Source organism: Melozone crissalis, unplaced genomic scaffold, assembly GCF_028551555.1.
Source record: "Melozone crissalis strain CALT ecotype California unplaced genomic scaffold, PUWL_Pcris_2 ptg000033l_1, whole genome shotgun sequence".
NCBI classification, from domain to species: Eukaryota; Metazoa; Chordata; class Aves; order Passeriformes; family Passerellidae; genus Melozone; species Melozone crissalis.
In genome coordinates this window covers 5,972,418-5,997,234 of record NW_026535811.1, presented here as the reverse complement: position 1 = coordinate 5,997,234, position 24,817 = coordinate 5,972,418, and the positions used below count along the sequence as shown (strand labels likewise).

The 24,817-nt window shown below is 40.0% G+C and overlaps 1 protein-coding gene across 1 annotated transcript in view; it reads right to left on the bottom strand.

Moving 5' to 3' along the window:
• DCP1B (decapping mRNA 1B) overlaps nt 1-23,215 on the bottom strand; it is a 41,398-nt gene extending 18,183 nt beyond the window's left edge. Inside the window, exons 1-4 of the mRNA XM_054281855.1 lie at nt 23,069-23,215; nt 21,707-21,747; nt 19,074-19,201; nt 337-403 (exon numbers count right to left, since the gene is read on the bottom strand). Coding sequence (XP_054137830.1) covers nt 337-403; nt 19,074-19,201; nt 21,707-21,747; nt 23,069-23,203 — 371 coding nt within the window. The 5' untranslated portion in view covers nt 23,204-23,215. The remainder of the gene's footprint in view (nt 1-336; nt 404-19,073; nt 19,202-21,706; nt 21,748-23,068) is intronic.
• Between the last annotated feature and the right edge of the window lie 1,602 nt (nt 23,216-24,817).

Genomic DNA, 24,817 nt, shown 5'->3' with positions numbered 1-24,817 from the left:
AGGAAAAAAAAGAAAGATAACAATATTAAAAAATAAAATCTTCCCAAATTGAAAGAGATATTAAACCCCCAAAGAATACAATTCTTCAAAATAGGTCTCTGAGTCATCAGGAAATAAATCATATCAACTGGTACACTCTGATGTAGCTGGAGAGCTGCACTACAAATTAGGAAAAATTACTGCAATACAGTGACTTATTTATGATTTTATGAAATGCAGGCTTGACACTTGCAACAAAGTTTGTAAGTTGAAAGTATAAAGGTATTATAATCCTAAAACCAAAATGGGCATGTATGTACCAGAAAATATACATTAAAAAATTTACCCATCACTTACTTTTTCATGAGCTCTGCAATTCTTTGGCATTCTTCTTTATCATAAAACCAAATCCCATATATGGACACTGTAAATGCACATCAAACACAAACTGTGAGCATCTTCTCAAAGAGCAACTCTTCCTGGTAGATATTTAAATGTGACCTGCAAATTAATCTTCAAATTTATTTTCATCTTGTGTTTTCCCCATCTAGAAACACAAAATGACACCTCAGATCCTATAAAATCAAAAAAGATGAAAGGCACATCTCTAAGCATTCAGATTACAAGCTCTTAAATACTCAATTAAGGCAAAGGTATTTGATCCTTTTCTTCAGAACACTAAACCAGTGGGGGTTTTTCTTTAAAATCTTTTTCTCTGTGCTTTATTTTATGTCATATCCATTTGGCTCCACTACCAGCATGCTGCAGCGAGCATTGCATGCATATGGAAGGAGGAAAATCTGTTTGGTTTTCAAAGAATGTTCAGGTCTATCTTACAGAGCATCTCTACCTCCCTGGAGATTTGCTGTGATTCTGCCCATTGTTTTCTGCAGGAGATCCAGGGTTTCCTCCTCCTTCCCTCCCTACCCTACTGCAGGCAAGAGTTGTCTCTCAACCTTACCAGGAATTGGCAGTTCCTGCCATGTCTTCCAGCATTTCATTTGAAAATGGACTTAATTTGACATGGGTTGAGCACCTGTTCAAAAACAATTGCAACACTGACCCTGATGATGTAATAATTTCTAATATTAGGAGAGTCCAAAAGCAATAACTCCTTCAATTCCACAGAGTCAAACCTGTGGCATATGAAGTGTACCTTGGCTTTGTTAATGTTTGGAAAGAAAATGAATGTACAGCTGCTTGCAAGACATAACTATATGATTATTTTCTCCATCTCCCCCAGAATTTAAAGCTATGTGTTGTCTTCCATACAACTAAAAATGGTCCTAGCTGTTTAATACACATCACATTGGCAAAAAGTCTAAAATATCACACAAATCAGACATCCTGTAGGCATACAAAAATTACCTTTTAAAATACATACTGTCCTTTTTATGATTATTGAGAAGTGTTATGATTTCTATTATTCACCTGAAAAAGGCAAGTAACATAATATGCACCAGTGGTTCTACAAATGTGCAATTTAAGAGCTGAACTGCACAAGTAATCTCAGGTTTTTTAACAGAAATATTAAAATATGCATTTCAAATGCACATTAATATTCTAGCATGTTCCAATGGGTGTTCAATGATAAACTGTGCACCTGTAGAAAAGTGTTTGAACAACTCACAAGGTTCCAGAACACTGACCTGTTATGCAAAATTCCACATCCTTCTGATGGAACACATTTGAACATTTGTCCAAATCACAAGAAACTCCATATTCCTCAATGCAACAGCACAGCAAGCAGACTGAGAATCCCAGACAAACCAAATTTGTTTTAATCAAGATTCTCATTCTTTATAAAAGATTTTCCAATGGAGAAGAGTATTGATGAAATTTTGGCCATCTGCTCCATCTTCCCAAATTTCTTTTATGTCTGCCACAGCTGGTGGCACCATCAATTATGCAGCACAGGTTGGACAGCTTCACCTTTGGCCAACAGAACAGACATGTCACAGACTACTGATGAATACCTAATAAATCTGAAAGCTGACAGTCCCTTGGAAATGCCAAACTGCTTCTGGCCATTAGAAGCTGCAAGACTCACACTGCCTTGCTTCTGCTGCTGATTTACCTCAACTCGGAGACAAACACAAGTAAACTGATAACCAGAATAATGACCAGAATAATTTCAGATTTTACAGAGCTACAACTAATATTTTGAAATACAGTTGCAACAAATACAAACCTCTTTGGATCAGAACAAGGGCACTGGGTCTGTGCCACCAAACCAAACCACACCACCACCCAACAACAAATCGCATCTTAACTCAAGTTTTAAGTTAGGATACTGCAGATCCAGAGACCTTTCACCTAGAGTTTAGCTGAACTTCAAACCCATCCACATTTATTTCTCCCCTTGGTTAAATGGTACTTCCAACCCAAATTAGGAAGCACAGCTGAAAGCAAGCTAAGAGCAAAGCCCAACATCCTGTGAGCTTAGAGCTCACCCAGTCAGTGGTGAAATCTTTCAGAAGTGGACGGTCCTACTGCTCTTCCTTCCACACTGCTCCCATCTGCCCAGAGAAGATGGACACTTGAAATTCACTGAGAAACAATCCCTGAGCTTGTGGCAGCACAACACACCCTGAACTCTTTTATGCAGGTGAGAGTGAGGGACCAGTGAGAACACAGCAACTTGTGGAAATCTGAGATACCTGAAGTAACCATGGCATAAATTCACTATATTCTCCTGTAATCTGTATTTAAGAGAAAAAAGTGTAGGTAATAGTAGTAAGAATGAGTATTCATGGCCTCCATCTTGATTAGTGATGAAGACAAAATGAAAAAAAAAATTCTTATGTGTGTGGCAACACACAAAACCCCACAACCAGAATGAGAACCCAAGCTGATAACCTGTAACTGTCTGGGAACCTGGCACACTCACAGACACACAATACAAATTCACTGCAAGCTTTCTACCAGCATGAAAACACTGCCTGTTTTATCAGGATTAAACATAAACAGATTACTTTTATCTCCCTTCCCACTCTGTCAGACTGTTTGACAAAATAGAATTTCACATCTAAGTATCATGTGTAGAGTGGTAATTTCATGTTCATGTTAAAAATGAATCACAAAACAGAGACACAAAGCAAATTTTTCCACTGCCAAACAGAACAGGAAATATTAAGGCACTTTAGGCCCAGCCTCAACCATAAAGTTATGTAAGAAGAGATTGTAAAAAACAGAAAAAAAATAAAATCAAAGTCAAGTAATGAATTGATGACATTAAAAGGAAAAAAAGTGCCACAATTACAATGTTGTTAACAAGATTACACAAAGCTATGACATAATGCAGCTATGAAATCAAGAAGATCCAATTAACATTGAACGCGAAGCTAAATAAATTACTGAAATAAACTGACTGAAATTATTAATTATTAAGGGTATCAGTCTTTAGAATTTTTAGAATTTCTAAAAGGCAGGCCACTCATAAATGAAAACTGAAAATTTTTACCCAAATCTGTGAAGCTCCTTTAATAGCTCAGTGACTGAATTTCAGTAAGGGCACTATTTAAGTTTGAAATCACGACTTCAGAGCCAATTCGAAAGCTTCCGCCTTACAATTTTCATTTTTTTGGCTATGGATTTCTCCTGTCCTCACAAACACTAGAACACTTGATGCTATTTATATGCAGAAGCTGACAGCTGCTATCTTCCAGAATTATAGATAACAATTTCCAACCTCTCAATATTTGAAACATTAATTTAGTTTTTACGATAATACAGAATTTCTTATCAACCTCAATCATTCGTGTTAAGTATTCTATTAAAAAGAAAGGTATTTTCCAGGATTACTTTTTTTCCTCTTCATTATTCCAGTGATTAGATTTTTGTCTTCTGGATAGACATTTCCATTATGAAAGCTTTTGTTTCAGTGTACCTGCAACATGTGATTTTTAAGCTACTCCTCCACAGACTGCATAAAATGGATACAGAAATAACTACTGACTAGAGATTCCCCTGTACCTAGGTTCTGTTTTATACTTGCTGGTATTAAAAATAAATAAATAAACACCAAGTCTGAATTTTTTGTGTTTATTCTTGATTCCATGCTTAAAGTATTTTGGTCTAAGTATAGTCTAGACTCTTGCTTCTGAATATGTAAATCCACACTTGGCTATGTTAAAAAGAAATTTCTGTATCCATGTCTTGCAAGGCAGGCAGACACCTTGACATTGCTATGTTTAGGACTGCAACAAGGGAGAAATATAAAAAACCTGAGCACAGACAGCTGCACACTATCCTGGAAAGCTGAATTCCATCCCAGAGATGTTATGCAATGATACACAAGCTGTGAAATGTTATCTGAAGTGGCTGCACTGGCTGTGTGTGCTTCATTTCCCGGTGGCTGAGTCGAGATCCTGGACCTGGGTGCAAGACTTGAGTGTGTGGCCTGAAAAAACACCCATCCAATCCCAATCCAAGTCTGTAAGAAATTTTTTTGAACTTATGAATAATAAATACACTGGAAAAAATTTGGCTTGAGTAATTAAAGTCAGACACTCCATTCTAATGGTAACTACTCTGCCCCAGGATCTCAATTTGTGAAATGGGAAGAATAATATTTATAATCTGAGCAAGGTAAGACAGTTCCCTTTGTTCATGAGTTACCAGCTTTATAGTGATGATTATTGGAGAAAACAACTCAATAATTCTGACTCTAGTGCAGAACTCCAGTGGCATATAACAAAGGCCATGCACGAGTAATGAGGAAAAACCAGAATACTGAGTAGCCTCTCGATGTGAACACCACTCCAACTGTTTGATAGCTGAAACAAAGTCCTTATTGCAAAAGAAGAAAACCACACAATATAAAAGTCCATAAACAGAGAGATTGCACAACCAGCCTTAACTCTGGTATTTCCTAGTTTAGGAGTCCTAAAGTTCTTTTAGCTCTAAGCAGGCTTCAAATTCTTTCAAACACAAAATTTTGCTCTTTAGATACTTAAACCCAAAACACTAGAAAAAGATTTCAATTTTATCCTGTTATATCACATTGATAGAAATGTGGCTCATCAACAGAACTGGAATTTTTAGGCCTCTTGCCTCTCAACATTGTGCAAAGCTGCACAATACAAAATATGTATTAGGTAAATATATTTGTTTCTAAATAATGGAAATTTCTCTCTGGCTAAATCCTGGTATTTCTAGATTTTAAAGAGAAGTCAAAATTTTAATGATTCCTCAGGCATAAAAATGTCAATAAACTGAAGCAAGGTAAGAGTTTTTCAAACAACAAAAATGTGTATCTTGCTATGAGCTTAACCTAAATTCCTAAAAAGTTCTGAAAAGGCCCTGCCTGTTAAATTATCAGACAATTGTTCTTTCATTTAAAGGCTGATAAAGCTCCCGATCCACTCATTTGGAGAACTGTTAACAAAGACAGGGAAAAGGATGACTTGGTATTTCCATTATCTCAAATGTTTAAAATATTATATATGAACAAGCAAGCTACAAAAAAATCCCCTAAAAAACAACCAAGCCAGTTGTTAAAGGAGAAAGAATCCTACTCAGAGACATGTCATTGCAAAGCACTGATTACACATGGCCTTTTTTCAGCTTAACCAGTGGAATTCAGCTGAGGAGGGAACTGTTGAAACAATTTTATTCTAAAATAAAATAACCACAAAATATGCAACAGCAAAACCCCCAACAAAATGAAAAAGCCCCTCCAGACCCCTTTCCCCAAAAGCAAATGGTTTGAGAGTGGGCAGTGATTGGCAACATTACTGAAGTCAAGAATAACTTCGTTACCACCATCTGTTTAATTGTTCTTGGAACTATGCCTTAAAAATCAAGACAAAATTTTTGTTAATAGAATGGACCCTGAAATATTCCTACCATCATCTATCAGTTGTGAAAGTTTGGGGATCAATTTGCAGACTTCCAGATAGAGCCAGTGATTATTTCTGGTTTCATGAGGCAAAAAAAGGACAGCACAGACATGGTGGATGGTTTAATAAATCATGTCTGTGACTCTGCTGTGAGAGACTGACTTCAGGCAGATTTTTAATCCAAATTTATCAGAAATTTTAATGAAGAAAAATCAACTGTGTAGCTGTCAAACAGAATAGGGTCACTGGAAAGCCCCCTAAATGGCCTCAAAGCTGAAGTTCTGTTAGTACTGTAGGAAAATTTAAAGCCCATTGATGCACTTATTTCCATAAAGCTCAGCAGATATAAGAGTCCATCAGCAGGTTCTTTACTTTTTTTTGGAAAAGAGCCCAAACGCAAACTGTATTTGCAAGATTTCCCTTAAATATGCCTTCTGTTGATGCTACAAGAAATTTTTAGTCCTGACACAGGAATAGCATCTATATTATGATCCATCTGGCTTAGAGATTTTTTTTTCCCCCCACACCACTGGTTTTGCAGTCACACCTCTTGCCATTGCATCATCAGTCCCAAATAATTTTTAAATCATGATGGTGCGTGACACTGAAATTACAGCAGGAAGGCTGTGGAAGCCAGGCTATCAATATCTGAAATAACAAGTTGTTCTTGAGAAATATTTTTTCTTATAAATAGGCTCTCTTAAATAACAAATGGTTCCCGTTACTATTTCACAATAGACTTCCAAAATGTCCCCGTCAGACGAGAGTTCCATAAGCTAAAAACTACATCCAAATGTCCCCATTCAACACAAGCAGGGTTCCTGTGAAATAAAAATCCACCAGGGAAAGCCTTACTGGAAAACAAATGCAACTCCTCAAGACCTGGAAGGATTATTTTCTAGCTTACCTGTGCTCTATATTCTCTGCAAACAATAGAACATGTCTTCAACACGCTGCAATGAAGCCAGGCCCTGATGTACAGAAATCACCTGAGCAGAACACAGCAATGCCTTACACAAATCTAGGCTAAATATAAATCCACACCTTCCAGCAGCAGAAAGGCTTGTACTAAAAGGAGACTGTCACAAGTGAAAGAAGTTAAACTAGAAACCTTTTCTTGATTCTGTGCACTTCCCTCCTGCCTAGTAACAAAAAGCTAAAAGAACACTGCTCAATCAAGAAGGGGACAACACAGCTTTTCCAGCCTGGAGACCACAAAAAAAACCTGCTTTTATTGGAAAGAACAGAAAGGAGAGCTACCTTCAGTGTCTCAATTTCCAGCCTTTCCTTTTTCTTTCCACTATGTTAAGAAAAGCAGCAGCCTCTGTGTGTTTCTTGTGGAGTATCTGGGCTTCCATTCCCACAGGGAAGAGCTGCTCTGCTGCCTGTGACACACACAGCTGGTAGAGGACTCACCAGGATTCTCACATCAAGGTTTTCATTTATAATTTAGTCCAGTCTAAGAATATGTTCCCAATTATTTTTAAAGTGCATCTCTGAGGTACCTGCCAAAGGTACACCTCCAATTCCACAGCTATAGTTAAGTTCAAGGTCAAATTGTTTTCCAAACTCTGACAAGGCCGTTTTCCAGGATATTAGAAGAGAAGGGAAAAAAGAGAAGACTATTTTAACCTCAAATAGGTGTTCAATAGCATGTCATTTTTTCCTGAAACCTGAATTTTTACTATAATCAGTATGATGAGCTGTCACTCCAAATGGTTTAACTCCCACAAAATAATGAACAACTTCAGAAAGGGCTTCATGAAGAAAATAAGCAACCTTAACTATACATGATGTTTCTAATTCTGACTGTTGTGATCTCATCTCTTATTTCTCCACTGCATACCTTCAGATCCTAAGTAATGGAAATACATTTGCAGATCTGGACTGAGCTCTCAGCCTGCAACAATAAAAGGCTGAGTTACTTGTATATCCTTGTTCTTGTAACAAGAAACACATAAGAAATACCCAAAGATAAGAGAGTTTAACCTCTCGATTTTTGTATTTTTCCATTTGTATGCTCTATACACAACATAATGTAGCATAGGCAATTCTGTCATTTTTCCTACACCATCTCTAATTTAAAATGGTTGGAAAAAAAAATCCACATAGAAATAGGCAAAAGTCAACTACTCCTCCTGAGGTCTCAAACAGTTAGTTGATATTTACAGCATATCTTATGCACTCTCTTTTATTGCTTTGCCACAGCCTGTTAACAGGTTACAGTCCACAATTAAAGAGTTTTCTACTCTTCTGTAAGCATTCCTTCCCTTGCAGTCAGCTGTTGCACTGCCTTCAGTAACATCTGCTTGTCTGTAGAGCTGCAGACAGAAACTTTGCAGCACAATTTTTAGAAATAAAATACAATTTCACAGGCACAGAAAGGACATTCACTGTTCTCACAGAATGGCAGGCAAACTGTGGGTAGGTTCACACGCTAAATTTCACCCTGAACTCTTTATCATTCACATATGGTCACTGCATTTTTACATGCTTGAAAGCTGAAGGATCATTTAAGTATTAATATTCATTTTTCACCTGCATTTTTCTTGTGAAATTGCAATTTAGTAATTTCTTTCATGAAGATAGAAACATATCCCTTTGAAGTACCTTGTTGCTTTTTTCTTTTATTACTGCAATTCTATTTTAATTTGTATCTGTATTGATTCTATTTTAATTTGTATTTGTATCTATTTTAAAATTTTATTTTAACAATTGAAGTTAGTGCTCAGATTATTCAGAAGTTAAGTGATTTTTCTATAACGTTGCACACAAGATATTCTGTGTGCAAGAAAACAGAAAATTCTGTGTATATGAACAAAGAGAAACAATGCACCCCTGAGATCAAGTTTGTCACCAAGAAAATGTAATTTAAGTAGTAAACAGTTTCTTATTTAACCTGTAATTCAACTGAAAAAGAAAAAAACCCCTCACATTTATCAAATTCATGTTATATTAACAGCTAGATATTTCACAATAGCAGCACTGGGAGGTACCCTGCAGCTCTGAATCCCTGATTATAGACTAGAGATAAAGTCATATTTAAATAAAAATTTGGGATTATTGCATGGGATTATTTTCACTGCAGCAACTGTGTTGTTTCCACACAAAGTAGAAATATGTATTTCATTTTGCTTCAGAAGTCAGCAGTGTTTCACTAGCTTATGCATAATCCTTTAGGAATAAAACTTAACAGTAATCATCATCTGCTTCCTCAGTCTCTCCCCTCCTTCAGTTTTTAACTTTCAGTGCAAATTTGAACATCTACTTTGCTTTCTGTTAAAGAGTGTTAGAAAGAGAAATATTCACATGAGAGAAACCAGAATAAAAACAACAGGAAACAATAAACAGAAGGCAGCAAAGCCCTGCAGGAAGACATAGCATACTCACAAAAAAAATTCCCAATGTTATTTCTCTCCTTTTTGTAATTATTATGAAATTTCATGAACTTGTTCATTGAGAGATGCTACACATGCCTGTATAGAGGATTTAATACTGTAGGTTGTTTAGGAAAAGATAGTGAAATTTTACAGAAAGGCAGTTTGCTTGACAGAGCCAAAAGAATTGGTACAGCTCAAACAGAAAGTCCATATCCTGTCTAAAACAATGGGCAGCAGCAGATGATCCACAGAAATGATCTTCTTAGTCCCTTTATTGCTGACTTCTGACCTGAAGCTTGTGTCTCACATTATTTATGTTTTTTTTCCCCCATCCCTGGCCACAGAATCTCTCTGGTTGGTTTAATGCATGTAAACAATACCACTGTTATGCAAAGGGATTATTAAAACAGGCTCTAAAAGTCCTGGGCATATGTACGTCCAAAACAACAATGCGAGCAGGAAAAACCCACTGGGTATTTTCTGGGATTGATTTTAGGCAATTCATGATGAAGACTTTATACTTTGTGAAAGGAGGCCCTGTTGCAAACCCACAAGTGGGCTGCAGGCACAGTCACTGAAGCAGAGCAGGCAGCAGGCATGGAGCCCAGGGCTGTTACTGCTTTGGACAGCAGTTAAAACAAAAAAGCAACTCTGCCTTTGCAGCCTGAGTGAAATTCCACTGGAGCACTTGCACCATGTTCCTGTATATAACACATTCCTTGTCCTTTAAAGGGTATGCTATCTTACACTTGGGAAGGGTTTCTTTCCTCTTCCCTCCTGTAATTGAAAAGTATTCTTTACTGCCGATTTAAGGTTTGTTTTGACAAAGAGAGCACTGATGAGGCACTCAAGAGCTTGTATTAAATCAAAGTTAGACAGAAGTGAGCAGCTTGTATATGTGCTGTGGGATACACTTGCTCACATATTTATCTTCCATGTTTTGAGAGAAGGTTACAAATATTTTTATATATATACACACACATATAAAAGAGCGTGAGTAAGCAAGCTCACATTCCAAGAGAAGTTTTCTGGCTATGTCAGGAGTGTAGTCCACCCTCTGCTAAGCAAACCTATTTTTTTCAAGCACAAGAGGATATTATCAGAGGAGCCCGTGTGGATATACAGAAACCAGAGATCGTCATGGCTCGCTGAGGTGATGAGCTGATGGGTGGATGGCGCCCATTATCTGCACTCCTCAATCCAAGTTTTCCTGAAAAACGGACAGGGGGAGGAGGAGGCTCCAACTGAGCACAGAGGACAAGCAAAGGAATAGGAGTGAACAGCAAGAAAAGGAAGAGAACGCAAATTATATTGAAAACATTTTGAAGAGCTAGAAAATAGTTCCTATAGAAGATCCAGCTGTCAGCAATTTAAAACAATATTCAGGTTTTAACTTCTGTACAAGGCTATTACATAATCCTGAAACAAGGAAATTAACCAAGAGGAATGTGCCTTTACTATCTATAGAAAAAACCACTTAGCTTCAGCTGCTTCGAGGCTCCTTGGAATTTTAAAATGTTTCAAGCCTTGGTTCGGCAGGCGTATCACCCCCTGGGCAGCCACCAGCCGGGGGAACCCGACGCCAAGTACAAGGGGAAGCTGGTGCATGAAACTCAGCTCAACTGCTTCTACATCAAACCTGGAGGTAAGAATCACCCACCCCTGTGCACACAAACTGTACTCACAGCTGCCTTAAGGGTTGCCTTCCTGTCTAACTAGAGCAATCTGTGTCATATAGGAGACTAGCCTAATTCCTCACAGCAGAATTTGGTGATAATGTACTGGGAAGCCCTGAATGTGTGATCACACCACCACAGGATTTCGATAATTCTAGTAATTCTCAGATCTGGGGAGTTAGGTAGATGGATGGCTTCTTTTGGTTATATATTGTATTTTGAGCATCTAATGAACATTGCTTTCCCACTTCCACTGTGACATGATTTAAAAAAAAAATAATGCAAGTAAAGGGAAATGAAGGAAATAATTTTTTTGTTGTAGACAAAGACGCTAAGAAGTTTAAAACACAGGAAAGCTGGAAATACTAAATACACGTGTGCGTATGTGAGGGGATTAAGCTGCAAAGACGGTTACACAAGGGATTTGTGAAAAGCAACCAGCTCTGGAATATCCTCGTGTGCAGGGGAAATACATAGAGGCATTCATGTACATATTTCCCCTGCTCCTGAAACACCCAGCATTTTGTGCTGTGCCAGGAGGGAAGTGTGAAGCAGAGGGTGTACAGGTAGTCATGTGAAAATAATCCCTCTGAAAAAAAAAATCATTATCTGCTGCAAGCCCAACTCTTGAGCATTGCTGCATCATATGCCTATCTTATCTTGAAAAGACGTCAGGAATGCCCAGCACTGGCACTGCACTCTCCACAGTAAACCTCCAGACAAGCTAATTTGTTACTTATATGCTGACATCCATAAATGGGAAACAAAGACTGTGTCTAGCAGATATATGCAGCATTAGTCTCCTGCCATCCCATACAGAAACTCATCCCCAAAGGTGGGATGTTTGACACATGGGTCTAACTCTATTCCATACCCTTTTCCTACTGATTTGTTTGCCCAAACTGAGATGCAGCTGCACCATGCACATAATAATTATCAGCCATCTAAAAACTCCACAGCCTTTTTGTCTTAGCTCCTTAACCTGTTTCTTCTCACGTGGCATACTCTGACTTCCAGATTGGGCTGAAACTGAAAACCTACATTAGCATTGCTGCAATTCTTTTCCTTACTTTGTTTTAAGCACCTTCAACACCCAACAGAAAAACATAATGAAAGCAAAAAGAGGGCTGCTTTCATCAGAGTTACAGCTGCAAAAAGCCACCTGACAAACCAAAACCTGTTTGCTTTGCTCAGCCAAAGGCTTCCACAATTGGCATAAAATCCTCAGGGTGGGAAGGGTGAGGAACAAACAACTAAAACGTCCTGTTTAGAAAGTATCTGTGCTGAGTTGGGTGGTGTCACTGTGGTGTTACGCATCAAAAATTGAAACTGAAGACCTTCAGCAGTGGTGTCTGCAAATTCCACTGAAAAACATAAATTGTATTTAGTTTAAAGGAAAATATGAATAATAAAGCAGCCCTGGAAAAACTAAATTTAGAAATACTTAGTAGTACAAACAATTTTGCTTTTAAAACAAAGGAATTTTGTAGTTCTTCCTCCTTTTTTTAATATGAAATGTAAAAACCTAAATCATAGAATATTTACTCTCCACAATACCCAGGAAAAAACCCCAAACACCCTAAAGCTGAATTAATTAATAGCTGCCACTCCTAGAGTCACAATAATAATTTAGTTTGGCTGGAGCTTCTGCAATTCACTTAGTCCAGTGTTCTGCTCAGAATAGTGGCACCTTCAGTATGGGGAAAGACGAAATCATGATCAACAACAAGTTTCCATCAAAAACAATATTCTACGGCACTTTTTCAGTTGATTTATTTTAAATTCATTTTCATGTTCCCTTCCCTAGGTTAAAAATCCACTCCTCCTTCCATGGAATTAAGCAGAGTTTAGCCACAGGTTTCAAGCCCTGTAGTTTGTGCACTCTAGAACAGACAAGCCAAATAACCCGACTGCTGAACCTTAATTACTGATGTTAAAACCCACTTTCCTTCATATCCATCTACCCGTGACTGCACTATTAACTTATGCCATCAAGTTATAATATTTTTATATCTCAGCAGGCAGGCATTAAACATTTTCAGGTAGCCTTGAAAATTCAAATGAGATAGAAACATATAAATGCACATGTTTTATGGTTTTAGTGATAAAAATAGAAATTGGTATCTATACTATTTCCAAGGGGCAGTTTATTATTTTCCTTGACATTCTGAAGTAATTTTTACCATTTTCTAAGCACATTAAAATCATTGGTTAGTTGAAGTGTAGACCACAAAGGCAGGAGCTATATGGGAAATGTACTAGAAAATTAGTAATGCTTTTATCTATGTTTTTATAAACTGGTTTATGAACAGGTAATTTGAGTGTAGGTACAAGGAAGTCAATAAACTGAGTGCCAGAGGCCATCTTACATGAAAAAAAAGAATTATCGTCACTATGAATCCAATAAACAGAGGCAGTCAGAAGCTTGCTTACTTCTCTCAAGAAAATTTGCAGATTAAAAACTATACAACAGTTAGGTTGGACAGAAATTTAAACAGGTTTCCAAAAAAATGCATGCAACATGACAAAGTTCATGCTGCATCCTTCATTTTCTGGGTTTATAATTAAAAACATTAATTAATTAAAAACATTAATCATTTTCAGCATGTATGTTTCCTTTGGAAATTTAAAAAAGGAAAAGAATGCCTATGCTCAAGCCTGTTAGTATTCCAACACTCTCAGCAAAACTGAGGTTTCACTTTTAGGCCAGGAACATCCAGGGAAGATAATCATGACCTCTGCTGTTGTTCTGTCTTGCTGGATACACAATGAATTTTTAAAATGCTGATCAAAGGAGAGAAACTGGAATGGAAAAGAGGAGAGATTTGTATCTCTGAAACAAAAATGTCTCCAAGGACAGAAGCTCAGGTAAAGCACAAACATTTGTATTCTGAGACATGGCAGTAGTCAGTCCAGGCAGACTTTTCAAAAACAGCTTTACCCAAAACTGTTTAGCAAAAAAACAGGCTGAGAAGGATACACCCCTAAGAAGGGCAAGGCCAAAATGATTTAGCATTTCTACAGTTGGAGTTTGGACTTTGGTTTCAAATTGACAAACACTTTTCAAAGGGTTTTAAACTACAGAAATATTTCCCTAAACAAAACGTGCAGGTTGTAGCAGGCCAGAATAATAGTTCTGCAAATAAGCACAAAAAAAGTGGTTTTAACTTATTCAGCTGTGACAAAAACATTGCACTTTGTGTAATGATGCAGCAACAGAAAGCCATGTAATGTTTCTGAATCAGTAGACCACTGATTTGGAGACATTTAGAGAAAAAAATAATACAAACTGGACTAAGTTAAACACATTTGCAGTTATTTGTTTTAAAACTCTGAAAGATGAAGGAGCATTTGGGGAATAATAAATTGAATACACATTTATGTTTTCTGCATTCATCCTTTTGGGGTTTGATACTGGACCTGATACTGAATATTGGCAGGACAGAGGCTGATAAATGAGGTTCTTCTTTCTAAACTGGTATTTTTACCCAAACCAAAAACATCAGACAGAAACTCTGCTACATCATAAAGACAAAGGCTGGAATATCAATTTTGCCTGTCTCAATTGAGCAAGGAGCAGTTTATTGGTCAATATGCAGAAGGCCAAGTCTAAATATATACACAAGGAAATCTAACCACCAAATGCTGGTTTCATGCTCAAATTAAAAAAAAAAAAAAAGAAAAAGAGGTTTAATATACACAATTAGACAATAATATAGTGTAGATTATGAATACATTTCAAGGGGAAAAATGCACTATGGTAGCCAAAAGAGGACTGTTTTTCATCATCTATTCTTTTTTACATATCACTCTGATTCTTTTCTTGTTGCTTCCTACCTTTTCCCTTCAGAAGTAGATTTGTAAATTGTTCAAGCTAAGATGTTTTTTAGAAGACAAATGCTACTTGCAGGGTCATTGCAGAGGTGGGACATTTATGATCCATTTGTGTTTTCATCAGGATGTATTTCCTTAGAAGGGTGAACTAAAATGTGCCACAATCAGTCTCAAAATAAGATGAGTTGCTCTATTTGAGAGCATCATGGATGCTGTAGCAATCTAAGAATGAAAAATAATAGTTTGAGGAAAATATACACTGTTACCTTTTCCTAAACATTTTACAAGCACTTGCCCCCAAGCATATATTTGGTAAAATTTTCATACATAATTATGAACTATGGGGGAAGAAAAAAAAAAAACAAAAACAAAAAACAAACAGCAACCCACAAACCACAGATAAAACCCACAAAATTTCCTTAGACAGCTGGCAAACTTCCCTCTCCATCCCATTTACCAGATGTCTCTGCAGTGTAAAAATCTGGATAAATAATACAAAATGTTCAGGGTTCTGATAGACATATGACAGCAGGTTAAAGTGAAAAACTGAAACAAGTGTAAGGTTATGCACAGACCACGTGTGTCTGGACAGCTGTGCCAAATCCAGGCATGTCTGCTCTGCTTTGGTACCACCAAGAGCCCAAATTCAGCAGACACCTTCCACTAGGAAAGTTTCATTCCATTTCAGGCTGAGGAGATGACAGGAGCAACAGTGTGGCAGAGAAGGGAAAAGTAACTTCTGTGTCCAAATAGGTGCAGAAACTGTCAGAGAGAAATACTGGCTGACATGTCACACAATTTCTTTCTCCACTCAATATAGCAGAAAAGCACCCAATTAACCTGTATCAGATCATTGTCACAATTAGCATACTATTTTAAGGCAGGATCTTGTGTTCTTGGCAGCTAAAATACTCAAGGTGAAGCCAGTTCTGAGATAAGCAACTTAATATTCCCCAAACTCCCTGGTTCCTACAAGCATCAAAAGCAGAATTCAGTGATGAAAAGGTAGATGAGTGAAATCAAGAAATAATTCCCTGACCCAGCACACAGAGAAAAACACCTGGTACAGTAGAGAGTGGGAAATAGCTGTAATTATTACACAGCTGCTAAAGGGAGAAAATTAAGGTAATTTAATAATTTAATGCTATATATTTCTTCTGAACTATCTCATGTCAATCAGCATCAAGGCTTAAGCAGCAGGCTGTGACTATTGGTTTTCCCAATGATTATCAGGAAAAACTAATGAAAAAAGTAATTATGTAGTTAAGTTTAGTCAAACACATAACTCATGAAAACTTAAATTCTTAGATCATTTAAACAAAACCAGAACTACTGTCTTGCTCTCAGAAAGCAAGCACCTAAAATTGCAGTTAACTAGAGAAGTTTAAAGGTCACATTGAAAATTGCCTGTTGGAGCCATAAACCTTCTGTTCCTTGGTGGACAAAGATTTCTGCTGGCATTAAAAACTGTAATTCGAGCTTCCCTCCTGGCTTTGAAATGAATAACCCCAGCTCTACCCTGACAGATTTCCCCAAAAAAAACTTTGCTGTGAAATAGTGGATCAGAGCAAACATTAACTGGCATGCATCCCAAATCCAGCCTGAAAAGTCCTGGAATTAGACTGTGCCTCCAACATGGTGTTCAGACAATAATTCAACTTAAGATAACTAGGATCATTTGAAACAATAAAAGAAATATGAAAAAAGAAAATAAAAGGATTAAATATACCTTTTTTTTATCTTAAGCATTTCTAAAACTTACATTTATTGTGTACAGTTTTGGATTTTTTTTTCTATTGATCATATATTGGATACAAAGCAAGCTTTACAATAGGATAGCTGTTACATCACAAAATGTTGTTGGGCTTGTCCACTACACAAGCACCACCTTTTGCTGCCAAAAAAGATTTATTTTAGACTGTGAGATACAACCAGCCACAGATACTCAGCTGTACAAAATGAATTTTGAATATTGGAAGAAACAAAACAATGGGCAAGGCCAGCAATAAAAAATGCAGAGAGAATTGTTAGTTTTGTTAGATCTGATAAGGAGACCTGTATGAAAAGCAGCCTAAGAAGTCATGAAGTCAAACAACATGTTAGAAAAAGATAATTTGTTTCCAGATACTGTTAAGTATTACTGCCAAACTGTTCAGTGTTCTGAGAGCAGAGTAAACAGCTATCCCTGAGTATTCCTCGTTAGTATGTGAAAGCAGGAGACAAAAATAGTCCTACAGCATAAGGGCCTAAACACCCCAGCTCTGTAAAGTTCATTTAACAATAAACCTCAAGCCTTAGTTTTGCAAAAAACTATAAAGGCAAATTGCACAAGAGCAAGAAAATATTCATTAAAAAAATTGAAGAGGAAATTCAGAACTGTGTTTGGATGAGATCCTTGTGAAAACCCACACTTATTGTCGAGGAGAGCCCTTTATTTCATGTTGCAAAGGCTTTGAAATACAAAATAAGGAAGAAAGGGCAAGAGGTATGTGCAACTCAATGAAGAAATCACCACGTCAACTGTAGGGACCTAAAGAAAACCTGGGCAACTCAAATAAGTTGGTAAAAATTGTCTCCCAATTTGCTCTGGAAACAGATGTCTTCATGAAAACCCCAGAAAACAACAGCTTTTGCTTTGAAGTATCAAAACCTCCAGTTTTCTTGAAGAAATAATAATTAAGCCTTTATAAGAATATTTTATGAAGATAAGGGGTAACATAACCTTTTACCAGAACCCACCTGATACTGACAGGATTTATAGGGTTTTTTTAGTAAAAACAAACATGAATCTGCTCTCAGACAACCAAACTCACAACTCAATGAAGAGGTACAGATTTACCCATGGTTAGATCAAACAGCTAACCCTGGTGAAAATCAGATCCACAGACCCAGGCATCCTGCTCAGAAGCACAGGCTGCTACTTATATTTGAGAAATATAAATCTAAAGTTTTCCCTGCAAATCTAAAATTTTCACATCTCGTAGTGAAAAAAGAGCTTACATCCCACACCCCTTGATTTTTCTCTTAGTAAAAAAAAAAATAATTACAATTCAAGTGCAGTAATCCAACTAAAAACTTATTTTCTGTCAGCAGAGAATTATGACAACTTCTAATTACTCATTATAGCACTTGTATCAACAAAAAAGAAAAATTAACGGATCAGGTTTCAAAAGGGATATTGGTATATAAATACAGAAACTTCTAATGAAGTTTCAAAATAGGATTAAACAAGATTACAGCTACATAAGAAAAAGCCTTCAAAATCAGATAGAATAGTACTTAAAATCCTAATGTCTGGCCCAGTCTAGGTTAGCCTGGAGATGTCTGCAAGTCTTTTCAGTTTCCTTCTGAACTAATTTTCTTTGTTAGCTCAGAAAATAGTCTCAAAAGCAACAGTTTCATTTAGGCTATTTAGAATGTTCTTCCTCTATTGCATCTACCACATAGTGTGTGTGAACAACAGGATTCCCTCTTGATCTGTTTCCCAACTCCAAATTAGTTTATGAAATAAGAAGGTCTAGCAGATTATCAAATTGGGGTACTTTGCAAGCCATGGATTGCTTTTGCCTTGACTTCATCCAGAGGGAACACTTGAGCATCACAGTTCACACAAACCATTTCTGAAATCTGCTTTTATGCATAAAGGACAAAGGCCAGATCAGGTACTACAGCTCTGCTTCCAAAGTGAATTTCCAACTGCTGCCTGCACACTGTAACAGTCTGTGTGCAGATCTGCATGCACAAACCAAATTCCTCATGTCTTCCACTCATTGCTGAGCTTGCCTGACACTTGCTAATTCCTGTGCAAAGATAATCATGCAATATCAACAGAAAGCCCAAAGTAGTGACTTTGTCTTTCAGCAGGGTTTAAATTAGACTCAGCATTATGTTGTCAGGAGTTACCCCAATAGCTGAGGACAACCTGCCTTCCAAGGTGCTCCAAGAGCAGGGTTCTGGAGCAGAACACAGGGCCTGGATTGGCTGCATTTGTCCATTTTTATACAGAAAATCAAGACTACAAATATTACACTGAGACTTCCCAGCAGTGACTGGGGTGTATTCAGAAAACACACACACACACACTTTGTCTCAGCCCATCACCAACAGGCAACCACAAACATGCACAATTTGTCAGCTAAATGAGGAGATTACTCCTAAGCACACCCTAGTACTTTCTTTAGCAGAGTGGCATTTTGGGGAACACTGAGCAATTCTTCTCTTTCAGCACATCAAAAAAGCAAAATTCATTCCTTCAATTGCACCCCTTGAATGCTGCAGTCTAAGCACTTAGACTACCTTAGCCAGGAACAGACTGAAGAGAACCTGACTCCAGTATTTAACCCAAAGTGTCACAGACTTACACCTGGCATTTCTGTAGAGCAGAAAAGGGTCCTGCAGCTGGAAATCCAGGTCTTTAGTAATGGGTTCTGTTCGGTTTTCCATGCTCAGTCTGTTCATTATTGTGAAACCATGCCTTGGAGAAGCTGATCTGAAAGGGAACAAGTAGAAATCCCATTAAGTCAAGGGAAAAGGAAATCACAAGAATTTCTTTATTGGGTAATTCTCCAACTCATTATTTATTTTCTTTGTTAGGTAATGCTCCAATTCATTATTTATTTATTTCCAAGAGATGCTACAACAACCTAACTTTGTTGCCAAGGAAATAACAATTGACTTTTGCAGTTTTGGTAATCCTTTTAATTATGGCAAAGGCCTACATTAGGTATGAGAAATAAACAGACCATCAGTACCACATGATCCAATGCCACCTACAGCTCCTTGCTGGACTAGAAAGCAGCAATGAAACCAAGTTAGAGCAAGGCAAGCCCTCAGCACTCAGGTGAACAACTGCAGATACTAAAAGTCAAAGAGAGAATTTTCTATACTACCTAAAACCTAAGGATAAAAGCCACCACGTGAGAAACTGAAACAGGTTGCCCCAGAGCAGCTGTGAATCCTCTCCCATCCCTGAATAATCCCTGATAAATGATGAACCTAAACCAGGCTGTGGCTCTAAGTCACTATGCTCATTCATGGAGATTACACTTCAAGTCACTTAGATAAAACTGTTGAACCTGTCATGATCCTGACAGGAGGCACTCCTTCCAAACCAAGTTTGGCAATAAAGGAAAAGATGATGATGGCTAAACATTTGGGAAAGGTGCCACCTCTGCTTCATTGCTGCTGTGTGGATTTCTCTATGAAACCAAAATACAGGAACCTGTTTTACAGGATTGGAGTCAACCAAAAAAATAATCCTTGTTTGCAAGGGTCAGTATTTCCCTTCAAACAAACAAACAGTCCACTTCCACTGGTGCTCAGCCAGTTGGAAGTCTGGTTTTTTGGCTGTTCCTTGAATTCCCAAAGATGAGCTGGGCAGTGAATGAGTCAGGCCAAGTAAAATGGTAACATCACTTTACATTGTGACTAAGGTAATGAGGAGAAACAAACACAGCACCCGCAGTCTCCAAACTGTCTGCTGGCAATGTGCTTCCCACAGGACTTCATTAATTTGAAGTCACAGAAAATTAAAGTTAAAACTGATGATGAGGACAACGCATGCTGTTACTCACAGTTTACAACCTGCTCCATACTGCTGCTCAAAGTACAACCTGTGCCCTAAATGGAAACTTCCTCAGGCAACAAACACAACAGTGAAAGATAACAATACCAGAAGGACCAGGTTTCATGTCGGCAGTTCTTGAGCTCTGAAACCAACACACCAGGAAACACTGGTACTGTTCTGCAGCACACCAGTCACCACATCCACAACAAAGGGCTGCTGCTTTCCTCTTGTGGTGGCAAATTTACAGCACCTCATCTCCACTGACCTGAGAAAAACTGCTGATGACCATTGCCACTGTAACCAGGGACTGGAACCAGCACTCCCACAAAGCTCACAGGCTCCTGGGCCTCTCTGGCACCTCACACACTGCTCAAAACCATCTCCTGCTTTCTCAGCGCTCCTAACAGATCCTCTTTGCCACAAAAGCTGAAAAAGTAACTTTCTGCTTTGGTGTTACGCCTCAGCAGCTGCTGCAAGAGCTGCTGACTGTGCAACTCTCTGATTTTAACAGCAGTCACAGAGAAATGCTGGGGCACCACCATGGAACCCCCACAACAGAACAAACACACGTGCTACAACAAATGGTGCAAAAAATGAGGTTCTGAAAGCCACAACCAGAGCTGCTGCTAAAAGAAAGCATGAAAACCACCCAAAATGTTGGATGAAATATGCATGAAAAATGAACAGACACAAGTAGCATGAAAGTTCCCTGAGTAGGGGACACAATATTTTAAAAGCTCTGCCATTCCCTTCCTTTCAGCAGTACCATTATTTATTTCACTCTTTTTTGTTCAGACAATTTTAAATTGCAAATCATACTTAAACCACCACAGAAGATTTCTACAGTTTACCCATGTAGTGGTGTTCACAGGGGTATTAGGATGAGGGAAGAGACAAGAATGTTGATTCCATGTTTCAGAAGGCTGATTTATTATTTTATGATATATATTATATTAAAACTATACTAAAAGAATAGAAGAAAAGATTTCATCTGAAAGCTAGCTAAGAATAGAAAAAAAGACAACAAAGGCTTATGACTGACTGAGACAACCCAGATAGCTGGACTGTGATTGAGCATTAATTAGAAACAACCACATGAGACCAACCACAGATGCACCTGTTGCATTCCACAGCAGCAGATAATCAATATTTACATTTTATTCCTGAGGCCTCTCAGCTTCTCAGGAGGAAAAAATCCTAAGGAAGGATTTTTCATAAAACATGTCCCATACTGACATTTAAATCCCATTTGGAAGTCTTATCAAAATACAAGGTCATGTCCATTCAGAGGGTTCTCCTTCCCACATTTGCTTCTGGCAGTTTCAGTTTCCTTTCCTTAAACAAATGGGAGCATTTTATTCCTTTCAGCCATGCTCCATCCCAGCCAGCTTTTCCACAGGTTTCACCCACATGTCAAAATGTGCTCACCTTGTGTAAACAAACAGCGTTCCCTCCACATCTGTCTTCTCCTGAAGAAAAGGAACATTAAGAAAGTTGAAAACAGGGCAGTGTTTTGGTCACCATCAGTGAGCCCCCTTTTTCTCTGTTTTACCCAAGCCAGGAAAAATTACTAAACTCAATTTCATGGGTTGGTGGTGAGAGGCTGGAGCTAGCACAGGTCACCATGCAGCTGAGCCAGGGTTTAAGGTAAGATATGGAGCTGGGTTCATTCCAGGCTACACCTGAGCACAACACACAGGCAAGAGGCAGAGAGAGGAGTTTGCAAAGGGCACCTGTCCTCCAGGGTGTTGTTTGGCACAGAAATGGGGGAAAACAACACAAAAGGCAGGTTGGACAGGTTCTTCAAACACAGGCCCTGAGTCTCACTGTCACAGCAAGCCAAGAACCACCTGCCAAGAGCCTAAATGTCCTATTACCTACAGTTTCCCCAAGGTAATTATGTTTGTACATTTTACAACAATGCTTTTAGCACTGGTAACTCCACCACTCTTTTGCAAATGTTTGCGTTCCATTACAGGTGTTGAAAGGGCAGATGAGTGCCTGAGACCCAGAGCCCTGAGCTAAATCCCAGGCCTGGCTTAAACCCCAGCCTTCCATGGCCTTGGGATAAAAACCAGACTTGGGTTAAACCACAGTCTTCCATGGCCTTGGGATAAAAAACAGCCCTGGGTTAAACCACAATCTTCCATGGCCTTGGGTAAAAAAACAGACATGGGTTAAACCCCAATGTTCCATGGCCTTGGGATAAAAATTCAACCTGTGTTAAACCTCAATGTTCCGTGGCCTTGGGTTAAAAATGAGATTCTAGTTAAACCCCAGTCTTTGATGGCCTTGGGATAAAAACCAGCCCTGAGTTAAATCCCAATCTTGGGGTTAAAAACCAGATTTGGGTTAGAACTTGGGTTTTTAACCCTTGGGTTAAAAACCAGACTTGCGTTAAACTCCAGCCTCCATAGCCCTGGGTTAAACCCTAGTCCTCCACGGCCTTGGGCTAAACTCCAGCCTCCTCAGCTTTAAGTAAACCCCAGTCTCCCACAGCCCCAGGCTAAACCCCAGCCTCCCCCACACGTGGCTGAACTCCTCCATCCTGCTGCCATTCCCGGGCACCCCGGTGCTCCTCAGCGTGCCCAGGCCGGCTGTCCGTACCACACCGGGAATCACTGGGACACACCGGGAATCACGGGAATCACCGCCGGGCCCGTCCCGCTCCCCACCCTCACACCTCGCCGGGGGGCGGGGCGTGCCGGGAAGGGGGCGGGGCGTGCCCGCGGCGAGGCCCCGCCCCCGCGGCGCGGCGGTGGGCGTGTCGGGGCGGGCGCGCGCACGTACCCACTGGCTGGCGCGGTGGCCGAAGGTGTAGAGCGCCACCTGGCTGGCCACGTCCACGATGCCGCTGATGTAGGGGTCGTGCTGCCGCAGCGCCGCCAGGCTGATGTCCAGCCCCCGGCCCAGCGCCGCCGCCATCTTGCGCCCGCCGCGCAGACCCCACCAATCCAGCGCCGAGCCGCGCCGCCTCGGGAGCAGCCGCCGCAATCGAGCGCCGAGCGGCCGGCGCTCAGGATGGCGGGCGGTGGCGAGGGGCGGGCCGGGGACAGGGTCAGAGAGACGTGGGGTCGCTTGGTGTGTCCACAGCAGCACAGGGACGGACCAATCCCACACACGACACGGGGAGCCGAGCTGAGCATGGTGGTTCCAACTCCTCCGTGTCCTCCTGGGAGTGCTGTGGTGCTCCTGCTGCGGCTGTGCTCATCCTTTAGGAGGGCACGTGCGGGAGCTGCGCCTGTTTAGTCCAGCTTCAGGTCTCTAGAAAAGAGAAAGCTGAGGGGGATCTCATCAATACACGTAAATATCGCCAAGGAAAAGTGCCAGACTAAAGCGGTGCCCAGGAACAGGAGGAGGAGCGGCGGGTACAAACTGAAACACAAGGAGTTCCACCCCAGCATGTAGAAGAACTTTACACTGAGGGCGGCAGGGCACTGGAACAGCAGCCCAGGGTGGCCATGGGGTCTCTCCGGAGACATTCCAAGCCCACCTGGAGGCGTTCCTGGTGCCACCTGCTCCAGGCGGCCCTGCCTGGGTGGGATGATCCCCTGAGGTCCCTTCTGAACCGAGCAGCTCCGGGAGTCTCTGCGGGTGCTCTGGTGCCCCTGCAGAGAGCGGGACCGAGTGCGTCCAGCCCGTGTGCCCGCGAACTTGGGGTCCATGGGGGGCCTGGGGATCCAGGAGGGAATCGGGGGTTCATGAGGGGCTCGGGGATCCGTGAGGGGCTTATGGGTACATGAAGAGCTCCAGAATCTGTGAAGGGCTTAGGAATCCGTGAGGGGTTCTGCCCGGCTCCAGTCCCCTGGGCCAGGGAGAGCAGCGGGCCCGGATCTCCGAGCCCACAGCCAGCCCGTGTTTGCTGGCACGCCCTCACACACCCCTGCACCCAGCTGAAGGGAGCAGCATTGCAAGCTAAACCATCACACAGCCCTCATGTGCATAAATAAACACACAAACACATACATATATATATATACACTCGTACGTGCGACAAGCAGCTGAAACCTAAACAAGCATACTGTAATATGGAGTTATACAAACAGCGAGCAACAGATGGACAAGAGCAAGGATTCAGTTGCCACCTTTTCCTGTCAGGCACACATGTTTGTTACTAATCCGTTGGTACCGACAGTTTACAGCAAATACATGAGCTTGATGAGGCATGCAGATAAGCTCAGTATATTGTACTTCCATGGAAAAGAGTTGCTTAACCCTCCTGACTGAACCCCCTGCAAGAGCAAATTCTTTTTACTTTATCACCTCAGCCGCCACCTTCCCTGTACAGAAGCAGTAGGGTGGTATATCTAGTGCCAGAGAACTTCCAGGATGCCCTGGAAGAACCAAGGTGGTGGTAGTGGATGCTGTCTTAATTGTTTGCAATATTCCTGACATAGCATTCTCAAAAGGATAGTAGCTGGACAGAGGGGATGAGGTCTGGTGTGATAGAGAGAGAAGCAGCATCTGTTCCAAGAGCACAGGGGCAAGCCTAGGTAAAAGATTCCCATCGTGTGAAGTGAGGCTAGGAGAGAATTGAGA